Raw genomic sequence first — 11,296 nt, forward strand, 5'->3', positions numbered from 1 at the left:
TTCTCTCTACCAACATGAAGAAGAAAAGAATAGGAAAGAGAAAACTTCTCTCTCCTCTTCTCAGCAACAAGAGACACCCCGCACTCCCTCTCGCTATGTATTATAGTGTGATATTCAAGTATACATGTCTACATGTATACTTCCCTGACGAAAGACAACATGACGACGTATGAAGAAGACATACAAATGGATGAATGAAGCTATCGACTAGCTAGCTACTCGAGATCAGTCATTAAGGCTGCTGTAAGTTGATGGGAGTAGCCGTCGTAGTGAAAGTACTAGTAGTTGCGAAGTACAGCAACCCCCCCTCTCCAGTGAGATAAGATGTATATCTCAATCTTTCCTTTCTCATATCACCCACGATCTCTCTCCCTCTCCCCCTTCTTCTCTATATCTATCTATCTACATCCCACCAAGCTTCCTCCTCCTCTCCTTTCTACTTCCATTCTTTTTCCAAGAAAGGAAGGTCAAGGAGAGACAGACCCTTCGATCTCTCTCCAACAAAGCTCAAAGCGATAAGAATATGTAGTAGCAAGAGGAGCAGTAATAGATGGATGCATTATATTTGGATTGCGATAAGGACTCGATAAGAAGACTTTACATACTACCACTACTTCCCTAGGAGAGCTACGACCCTTCGCAGCCCAATGGAAAGAGAGACCGCCCGCCCTTTCATGGGAAAGAAGTCAAAAGAAGAGAAGGAAGGAAAATTCTTCTGCTATCCCTCTCACTAAAACTCCCTCCCTAGACGAGGACAGCACCACCACCACAACCCTAGAAAAGAGAAGAGATCTGCTTTTCCTTCTTCTTCTCTCCCTCACACACAGGGGGAGAAGAAGATTTCAAAGAGAGAGAGAGAGTTAGAATAGAAAGAATTAAATAGCAGCAGCAGTAGTAGTTGATGATGCTGCTACTGGATATGACAAAGAGACGTCCGTCCATTCCCTCCTCCTCATAGATGGGTGGGAGAGATAGATATATACACACACCTAAACAGAGGGAGAAGTCGTAGAATTATATATAGATATACATAGAATGGATGATAAGAAGATATCGGACGAAAACAAGCAATCCCTCTTTTCTTTCTTTCTTTCCAAAGAAGTCTTATCAGAAGGATAGACAATGGACGCCCACTCCAAGAAGAGACACCTCCACCACATACAGAGACAGACATCCCAAACAGTCGTCTAGCCGCCATCCTCCTCCCCGATCTCTCATCATTCACCCTCCTCTTATTCTCCCCCCCCCCCTCTTTCTTCACCTCTTCTTCTTTTCGGGTTATCCCTAGAAGAAGTAGTGATCGCAGGACGAGTTAAGCAGGAACATTAAAACAACTTATGGATGGTAGTAAGATGACTGTGACGAGAAGAAGAGGTAGAATCTGTCTCTCTACCTATTCGTATCTCTAACTCCGGGCCTATCTATCTAGTCGCAGTCCGAACATTCACGTGACTGAGAAGGGTGAGAGACATGTATAGTGAAGGAGAGAGTAGAGAATACAGACATGGCACCGATATATATGCTGAAGAGACGGGTAGGAGGGGGGGGATGGATGGAGAGATAGCGACAACATACACAGACAGATAGACAAATGGATAGACAGATGGACAGTTAGCTCCTAGATAATAAAGACGTGATGTAGACAAACCTGGTCCTCATAAATCTAGTTTGGTGGCTAGTTGTCAAGCCAAGCATCGACCAGCAAGTTGTATGAATCTCCCATACTGACGGACTGGTCGCTGCATCGCGGGCTGTACCAGCTAACTCAAACACATCCGCAAGAGACATGAACAAAAGCAACTACAAATCTCAAGCTCTCCCTATCTATCTTTGATCCATCTATCTTTTATCTATCTATCTATCTATGTTTAGTCCATCTATCCTTCGTCTACTATGTCCTTTGATCTACTTCTCCATCCATCTTATTGAAAAGTTGACACCTAACATACAAATCACACTCCAAGCTTATGACGAATGATCTACATGCCCGATGGAGATCCGTACACAGGGGGCCTACATACGTCCCTGTATACTTACGTAAATGCACCTAGATATAGAAAGAGATAGGCATAGGCAGATACGATCCGGAAGAGAGGGAGAAAGGTAATGAAGACCCGAGTATAAAAGAATGTGTTTGAGAGTGGAGAAACGAGAAGGTCGAGGGAGACGGACAATCCATTCAACCCAGGAGCAGAATATCGAAAGAAGAAAGAAAAGAATGTTTTCTTTACATCTCTTTCCTTCCCGTCCATACAGTCGGGTCCGAAGACGTGGGGAGATAGTCGATCATAAGAAAAGCATCCTAGGTTGGTGGGGAGTCATATGCATGTCCGTCATATTCCAAGGAAGAAGATGTGGGGCGAAGGAAGAGTAGTAAGACTGATTCAAATTGCCAACTTGATCGCAAGTCTAGTCCCCCCCCTAGTCGTCTTCTTCATCTTTCTTCGCCTTCCCTCCCCCCCGTCTGCAATCGAGAAAAGAGGAATGTTTCTCTCGCTCTCTCTCTTCTCTTCCCCTCTCCTTCCATTCTCAACGATATAGATAGATAGATAGGTCTGGATCGACTAATGCCTTTCTTGGACAGACCACACAAAGTACCAATGTTGAAGACCTCTTCTTTCCTTCACCATGTGGATCATCCCCCTCCACACAAATGTCCACATACACGCATGCATAGATCAATGTAGATATACTTGTACGCCAAAAGCGACGAGCTTTTTCAAGCGACAAACATACATATACACACACAGAGATAGACCTCGCCTCTCTAACCCCTACATATATGTAGGGGCACTGTATGTGATGAGCCCTGCCCCCCCTGACTGGAGTGTGCGATATACAACATACAGCAGCATTCCTCTCCATTAAAAAGGAGAAGGACCCAAGGCGAGCCTAGCCAAGGAGGTTGATAATAGTACTACAACTACTACTACTACTACCCACCCCTACCTCTCTCTAGGCCTACAAGAGTCTCTTCTCACCCCGCCATGCCCCTCCTTCTGCCTCTGTCCCGGCCACCACGATCCCCATCGATACATTCACATGCAACATGCGTATCCACACACACACACTTTGATGGAGATGTGTACACTCAAGAATACATGGATAGTGGCGCAGACTATCTACATGTCTCTATTCATTTTCTATCTAGATTTCTATGACGAAGAGACTTACGAATGTTATCGCTTTGAGTTCGGTTGAACAGTGCTGCTAGGGCAGAGGGGTAAGCAGCCGTACACACTTACACGAAGAAGAAGAAGAGAAAGAAGTAGAAGTAGGAGATGGAGGGTTTATCGGATAGATAGACGAGTAGTAGGAGTAGGAGTAGTAGGAGGGGGAGATGCAGGAGCAAGACATGGAAGGAGAAAGGGAGAAAGATCGCACACAAAGAGACGTTCGTCGTTTCATAGAGGAGAAAGAAGATCCATACATCAAAAGGATGGAAGAAAGAAAGAAAGGAAAGATGGATTGGCGAAAATGCGTAAGAAGGTTTCAGAAGGGAAGGGAAGGGGAAATAAAGAGAGGACAAGAAGAGAAGGAGAAGAAGAAGGAAAGGAGGAGAGCATGAGGGGGAGAAAGATGAAGTAGAGAAGAATAGATGCAAACACACACAACACACAAAAGACAAAACAGAAAAAGTTGCTGAACTAGACAGCTAGATAGCTAGACACATACAGACATTGTAGGTAGCCACAACGGAGGCAAAAGCACATATATATGGAGACAGCTTCATAGATTAAAGATAGAAAGATAGATTGATAGATGGATGGATAGACGAGAAAGAGTTAATGAAGAAAGAAAGATGTGGAGAATTCCCCATACAGGCACGCGCACATGCTTTTTCTCTCTCTTGGTTTCTCTCTGCCTTTCATTCATTCTCTCTCCTTCCCTATAGAACGATCCCCCCAAGCATCACGAGAGACAGCAAAAGTATCGCCACTAAGAAAGAAACAAGAGACGTTGGAAGAAGAATTGACTCCCTCTCAAAACAGACATATCCTTCTCTTGCTTCTTTCAACTCGTCTATCTCTCTTCGCCTTCCTTCTCTATCACCCTACCCTCCTCCTGCGCCTCTTTTCTCTCACTCTCCCATGTCCTCTACCCCTTCCCTCTCTCTCCGTCCCAAATGCAGTTCCTCTTGAGACAGAAAAGAAGACGCGAGAAGATAGAAGAGAAAGGGGGACGAGACAGCTGAATCTTCTCGTAGCGACAACATGTGTGAGTATGTGTGCGTCTGTATCATTCATTCCCTCTCTCTTTTCTCCACATTCTCTCCTTTCTTAAGAGAGCACTAGCTCTGACCAGATGAGAAGCATCTAAGGAGGTTTAAGGGGAGTTCCTATTACGTACTGTTCCGTTAAAGTCATGATAAGAAATTGATATGCATCAACAGAAAGCAAAACACCACCCGGTGTGGCACCGCCACCCCTAGCTCTCTCTGCACATCCATCATACAAGAAAGAAAGAAAGAAAGAGAGAAAGTCATGAGAAACATCTCTACACCCAGATCTTATCTGTAGACATGCACTACACGGATGAGAGAAGATAGAGAATAAATACAAAAGATCCCACGCGTTCAGATCACAGGTGGCTGCTGTACTAGTATGGTACTTCTAACGACTTGGTCGAGTGGGGGGACCCACGGAGGTTTGGAGAGAGAAAAGATTTCGAGGAGAAAGATGACCGAAGGAGGAAAATGAGATGTTCACTGGGAAACATATAAAAAGAAGAAACAGCGATCGCCCCCTCTTCTCTCCAGGTCGGCGTGTACATACAATCCCTCTTCTCGTTCTTCTTTTGAAGTGTACAGACACCACACGTCCTCACTCCCCAAGTGTACAGACACCTCACACCCAACTCTTCCCCAGGTGTATAGACACCTCACGCTCTATCTCCCCAGGTGTAGAGACACGTCACACCCCTCTTCCAAACAGGCCTACAGACGCCCCACGCCTTCCTTCTTTAAGCCCTCAATTGTGTCACAAGTATAAAGAGAAACCCTTCAGCTCACTACTCGTCACTCATATACATGACCCCACACCCTAACAAGATAGAAGACAACAGACCGACTAAGAGCAGCCATAGAAGCTACACTCACTCTCGCCGCACAGAGGAAAGAAGGAAAATGAAAGGGTTACCTCCTGTTAAACGTTTGTATACATCCCACACAAAGGAACTCCGAACGATGGAGCATCTATCTACCTGTAGATCCATTTAGATCCTTGCGTACTTTACTGAATATGTGTTTCCTATGAAAATGCTAGTGAACTTATGATTCTCATTGTCCTCTCCCCTTCCCTCTCCCCGTTAAGAGATTTCTTGAAACCTCGGAAACAACAGCCAACGATTAATTCCAAGCGTTGAGACCCACCCTTGTGGTCCTTTGTTTGTCTTCACCCTTCTTTCTTCTCTCCCCTCTTCTTTCTTTCCTCCTCTCCTCCCGTCTCTCTCTTTCTCCCTCTCGCCCTTCCCATGAAAAAGAACGTTCTTCAATTCTCGGCTCTCGAGATCTTATCTATTTCTCACTCCTTCTATTCATTTGTCTATCACCCCCCTCCACACAGAAGAATAAGATGGAAGGGGGCAGTCACACCAACAGTAGACTGAGGGACCAAGAAAAAGCGAACGAATAGAAATGAGAGAGGGACAGAGACAGGACAAAAAGTCTACACACGGAGGCCACCTAGGGAAGAACGAAGAAGAGGAGGGGAGCGCAAAGCGAGAAGCGAAAAAGAACAGAAAGATGAAGTATATGATTGCCTTCATCCCCAGCATAGCTGTATCTATCTGTACAGAGATATCTATAGACAGACGCACATATACAGATACATACACAGACCAAACAGAAAATTCTTCCATCACTCTCTCTCTCTCTTGCTCTCTAAGGAAAACCCATGGTCGTTTCTGTACACCATCGATCATATCTCTCCTTCTCTTCTCCCCGATCATCTTCGTGTACTTTACATTTCTCCCTCTCTCTCAAGATTCAATCTTATCTTCTTGTTTGTATCCACGCCAAGCCTCTCAAGTAGTATAGACGTCAGGAAAGCATGCAAATGACGTTGGTACACCAACTATGAATGTATGGAGCTGGATGGGTGTTTATGTCTATATATATATATATATGTATATGTATATGTGTGTGTGTATGGATCATCTCAGCACAAGGGGCACACATGTACACACTAGGCCACAGAGCACGGCGGAAAGAAAGAGCGACACAACGAAAGAAAGAGAGAAAGAGGCATGATAGCATGAGATAGGAGATCGATCATCGTTGATTTGAGACAGACTTCCAACTCTAGAAGAATAGAGGAAGAAAAAGGGACCCCGGTAGACATGCTTCACTTTACAGGAGATAGCAGACAATGTTGGTATAGAATCCACACTCCACACATACGCATCTATGAATTCGTACAGATAATACACGACGGTAGGCGTATACATGTGAAGAAGTACAACCAGTTTTGCGTGGTAGAATATATATAAGTCAAGATTCCTTCAGTTTCTCTGCATATGTACCTAGCTATAGATACAGATACAGCAAGGCAAGCGCACTTGAAGAGTTCCTCCGCCAAATGAAGTTTCAACTCTCCTCATCGCACTCCTCTCCTCTTCTTTCTTCCTCTTCTTCTCTTCCTACTGCCTAGTCGCCCACTCGCCAGATAGAGCATCGAATACCATACCCACCTATCCACACCGACCTGCGTCTCCACTCTATCATCTCTCTCTCTCTCCTACTACTACTACTACTCCTACTACCTGTCTTATTGCCGACGTCCCCCCTTCTTCATCTTTCTCTTCTTCTGTCTAACATTTTCTCTGACTGTTTCTTTCCAGATAAAGAGATCGTGTGTTGTCTCTCTCTCTCTCCTTCACTTGTCTTACCTAGAGCAGACATTTCGCTTGCCGGAGAGAAGAGAGAGGAACCTCCTCCACTCATTGAAGTGGCGAAGAGCTGTCTTAAATTCGAAGAAGATCCATCCGTTGCCTGATCTTCCAAACGCAACGTCACTGGATTTCTACACCCCCAGAATCCACACCAACAAGAAGAAACACACAGACAGACAGAGAGAAAAAAAATACACTACTGCGATACAGGCGAAATAGATCTCTTTCGTGCATGCATGCATGCAGTGATGTAGAAGGATATACAGGAAGGCTCAACACAAAGAGACTATAAACACATACAGAAAGACGTCTATACCTACAGGTATATATATATGTATATATATGTATAGACACTATCTGGAAATTTGTTTGATGAAAAGAGCTATAGAAGCACACATAAGAAAAGTGAGTTTATGACCTCTCAACATATCTGTACACGAACACGAGAGCATCCATCCATCTATCTCTTTGTCTATCTCTAGATCTCTTTATCTCTCGTCTGTGTATACGGGAAACGTTTCTTTCATATAGAGATTCTTCCTGTTTGTCTTAATCGTAACTACGTACATATATACCACGTCGTCTCTACATATACACGCATATATACGTATTTTGAGACACCACCACCCCTAGGTACTAGTGTCTGTATCTATCTCTCTCTATGTATGTAAGCTAGAGCGTCCATTCAAATCATGTATGTACTATATACAAAAGATTTAGCCCACGTATATCTATGTACGTACGTCTCTTAATGTATACTTTACACTTAGGTATGTAGCAAGACTCTTCTAGAATGGTGCTTGGAATTCCTCCTGCAGTCAAAGCTGTCGAGAACCTCTCTTGCTTTCTCTCTTTCTCTTTCTCTCATTCTTTCCTCTTCTTCTAGTTCCCTCTCTCTCATCTTTCGTTCATATTGTCTTTGTAATACCTTTCATCTTGATCTTCTCTTTCTTACGTGCGTGTGTAGAGGTAGGGCAAAACCGCAGAGATCGAATTGCGGGGAGGTGTTATACTATAAAATCGGCGATACCTCACATCTGAGCCAAAATGACGGGTCGCCGACCTATGGAAACGAACAGAGAAGAAAGTAGACAGCATAGACACGGTAGACATGGGACCAGTAGACACCAACATCCCAAGACAGAGAGATACCTCAGAAAGTAATGGAGACAGAAGAGATGGAATGAAGAGAAGAAAAGAAGCCAGAAAGGAAAAGGCAAGGGATGAACGGAGAAAGATGCAAAGACTTCTCTTAGTACTCTATTCAACAAAGGAAATTCTCAAGTGGAGATACATCAACACAGAGTGACCGGTCGAAGACTGATGATCGATAGATAAATAGACAGATCGATAGCTAAGGAAGAGGCAGGGAAGGATAGAGATAGATAGATAGCTAGATGTAGAGGGATAGATACACACTACGAATTCTTGGGAAGCTTGAGGTGGGATATGCAAATGCGCTATTATCAAGAAGACAAAGAGGAGAAAAATAGTAGAGATTAAATCAGAAAAAGGGAAGAGAGAAAAGAAAGAATGAAGAGAAGAGACAAGAGAGGAGCTCATAACGACAGATGCGACAATTCCTTCAAGGAGCATGAAGACCAACACAGGAGAAAAGAGAGAGAAGAAATGACGAACAAACAGACTTTTTGCCGCACGTCAAACCCTCTTCTTCTACTTCTTACCTATAGGCGTTTCGGAATGTTCCGAACCGCATGATGCCGACAACAGCATGAAGAAAGAAAAAGAAGGGTGTGGATGGAGAAAGTAACAGAAGAGAAGACGAGAGAAAGTCTTCTTAGTAATAAGACGACGAATGTGTATGCGGTCATACACGCGCTTTCTGTCGAAGTCTTCAGAAAGCGAAGAAGCAACACAAGTAAGTGGGGAGGAGGGAAGACAAGAGAAGAGAAAGAAAGAAAGAAAGAGATGCGTGAGTGGAAGAGGAAGAAAAAGAGAGAGTCGAAAACAGTGGAAAAGACGAGAGTAACAAAGGAATTATCGTCCATTTCTATTGTCCCTATCGAAGTCCCTTTGATAGTGTTGGGGTTGCGCGGGTGGGGGGGGTCGAGGTGTATGTACACCCGACAACAACGGTGACGACGTTGCTCACCCAATGACGAGTAGGAGAACATTGGGTTCGTACTTTTCAACAGAAGAACTTCTCCCTTCTGGGGTGTAAGACTTTCTTCTTCTACTTCTTAGAAATCTCTCTGTGTGTGATGTAGATGGAACGTAAGACCTGCGTCCCTTTTAACTGCTAGATATCTTGGAGGGGAGACCTTCTGGCCCTCGAGGCCTTCTCTTTTTCTTCCTCCCTATTCTGATAGAGAAAGAGCAGCCTCAGCTTACTCGGAGTCGCGGAGTTTTCCCTTAACAAGTCCTCTTTGCTTGTAGGGCGCTTAATTTATTTCCAGCCACCGTCGGGCATCCTTATAGTCGGAGATAAGAAGAAGGATTCTTTTCAAAGATAGCCTCCACTCACTCTCCTTCCTACAAGAGGAGACTCGTGGTAGTACTAGTATTACTAGTCGTAACAAATACAGCCAGCGTCTCCCCTACAGAAAAGGCGACGTCATCGATTGATGATGATTGGCTTCGGGTGTACGTACACCTCAGGGGAAGGTTCTAATATCAGTCTGAGATCTGCGGCAACTACCCCGGTCCCCTCCCCGCTTCGTCTTTCCTTCTTGCGCCCAAGATTTCTCATCCTCCCATATCTTCCATGGTAGAAATAACCTTATGATCGTTCACCTTTCATAAAGGTTTATTTGTACCTATCTAGAATAAAGCTTTCGTACATCTCTTGGTCTTCCGTGACGTCCCTCCCTAGTCGGCCTTCTTTCTGTTGTGTTTCGCCTCCTCCTGTCTCTCTCTCTCTTTCCCTTTCTTTCTTTCCTTCTCTCTCTCTATGTTTCGATCTTCTTTTGGTAGGCCTTTCATTTTTCGAGTAGCTTCTACCTCAGGAAAGTTGCGCTTTTCTTCTTCATCGTCTTTCATTCTCTTTTCCACTTTCTTCTTCTATTCACGTCTCCTCTTCTTTCCATCTGGAGCTTCGAGTTTTCCTTTTCTCCTTTTTCCTTCCTCTTCTTTCCGTCTTTTTCTTTCATCTTCGCGTTCATTTTCTTCTTCATCTTTCTCTAGTCCATCCTTCTTGTCATCCCTCATAGGTCTAAGGGAAGTCAGCAGAATAGAAAGGAGAGAACAAGGAAAATCCTTTCTCCCTCTCTTTACCTTACCAACTGAAGCGCCCATTCCTTCCCCTTTCTCACTAAAGAAACACCAGAAATATATGCAAACCTCTTTAGCACTTTCTCCTTCCTTACCTCTATCTTCTTCTACATCTTCATCTCTCATCAGAGACATTAAAAAGACACCTTTCTTCTCTTTTGTTCTTTCTTCTACGTCTTCTTCTTCTTCTTTCTCTCCTTCCTCCTTTTTCTCTTCTTCATATTCCCTCCCTCCTCAACTCCATCTTTTATCTCAATCACCTTCTTCTCGTCTTTTTTCTTCTTCACGATCTATCACCCGTCATCTCCCTTCCTTCTCATCTTTCCTTCAACCTCCCAAGAAGCGCCTCTTTTCTCTCCTCTTCCCCCCTCATTATCGTCTCTTCTCCACCGCACCCCCATCTTCTTCTTTTTCGCTTTCTCTCCCATCCACCGTCATGGCGTCAGCAACTCCGGCAGCATCTACTTCTACTTCTTCTCTCCCTCCTGTCCTTCTCGACGAGGTCCCCTCCCAAGTGAAGCTTCCTATCCCTGTGTATGGGTGCGGGGGTTCGAACCTAGGTCGGACGCGTATCGCAGCTCTTGTCGATTGCGGGGATGCCTCGATTGAGAGGTTTGTCGGTGAAGGCAAACCTCCGGTGACTGTGTGTGGATGGAGCCGATCTGTAAGAAAGCAAGGCGGAGGAAGCCTCTGTTTCGTCGTTCTTAATGATGGGAGCTCCGTCTCTAATCTCCAGGTAGTAGTTGAATCTTCAATAGGGGGAGATTTCGAAAAGCTTCTCAAGTGTGGAGCTGGGTGTTCTTTCAAGTTTATCGGAGATCTTGTTAAGAGCCCTGCCAAAGGCCAAGCGGTCGAGATGCAAGTGAAGGACCCTGCAAAAGGTAGGAAAGACGAGGAAAGAATAGGCATGCAAGACAGATAGAAAGAAAAGAAAGTAGGATGGGACGTGGATGGGGCAGATAGTCTACAGAGGGGATGAGAGGAAAGAGGTAAAAGTCAATGTATATATATCTATATGTGGATAGTTGTATGGGGGGGTAGCTGACAGTGTGGATGGCGTAGGTCTTTATCCTATGTCTTCACTCTAAATACATGCAGGAGAGCCTGGAAAATAATGGCCGCCATATGTATGCTTCATCTCGTGTGCAGGGGTTATATATATATATATATACGT

The 11,296-nt window shown here is 44.4% G+C and overlaps 5 protein-coding genes across 5 annotated transcripts; 1 reads left to right on the plus strand and 4 right to left on the minus strand.

The window, feature by feature from the left end:
- Position 1: 1 nt before the first annotated feature.
- Positions 2 to 1,196, minus strand: CSUI_007768 (uncharacterized protein). Its single transcript, XM_068067912.1, has one exon. The coding sequence runs from the start codon at positions 1,172 to 1,174 to the stop codon at positions 953 to 955; it is 222 nt and encodes a 73-aa protein (XP_067920108.1). The 5' UTR covers positions 1,175 to 1,196; the 3' UTR covers positions 2 to 952.
- A 475-nt stretch (positions 1,197 to 1,671) lies between these two features.
- Positions 1,672 to 9,319, minus strand: CSUI_007769 (uncharacterized protein; the record flags this gene model as incomplete). The annotated part of the gene is made up of 6 exons (XM_068067913.1): positions 9,244 to 9,319; positions 8,577 to 8,744; positions 7,847 to 7,954; positions 6,889 to 7,022; positions 3,175 to 3,240; positions 1,672 to 1,751 (listed from the first exon to the last, which is right to left on the minus strand). Coding segments are annotated over exons 2-6 (420 nt in total), but the record flags the coding sequence as incomplete, so codon positions are not given.
- On the minus strand, positions 3,274 to 3,509 carry CSUI_007770 (uncharacterized protein; the record flags this gene model as incomplete). Its single annotated transcript, XM_068067914.1, has 1 exon — positions 3,274 to 3,509. A coding segment is annotated over one exon (234 nt), but the record flags the coding sequence as incomplete, so codon positions are not given.
- CSUI_007771 (uncharacterized protein) lies at positions 3,717 to 4,051 on the minus strand (the record flags this gene model as incomplete). Its single annotated transcript, XM_068067915.1, has 1 exon — positions 3,717 to 4,051. A coding segment is annotated over one exon (162 nt), but the record flags the coding sequence as incomplete, so codon positions are not given.
- CSUI_007772 (asparaginyl-trna synthetase (nob+trna synthase)) lies at positions 9,023 to 10,992 on the plus strand (the record flags this gene model as incomplete). Its single annotated transcript, XM_068067916.1, has 1 exon — positions 9,023 to 10,992. A coding segment is annotated over exon 1 (1,188 nt), but the record flags the coding sequence as incomplete, so codon positions are not given.
- Between the last annotated feature and the right edge of the window lie 304 nt (positions 10,993 to 11,296).

This window comes from Cystoisospora suis (assembly GCF_002600585.1).
Source record: "Cystoisospora suis strain Wien I chromosome Unknown contig_4181, whole genome shotgun sequence".
NCBI lineage: Eukaryota > Apicomplexa > Conoidasida > Eucoccidiorida > Sarcocystidae > Cystoisospora > Cystoisospora suis.

Excerpts from the sequence above, each read along its gene's own strand:
- CSUI_007768 (XM_068067912.1), bottom strand. The coding sequence starts at position 1,174 with ATGTCTGTCTCTGTATGTGGTGGAGGTGTCTCTTCTTGGAGTGGGCGT.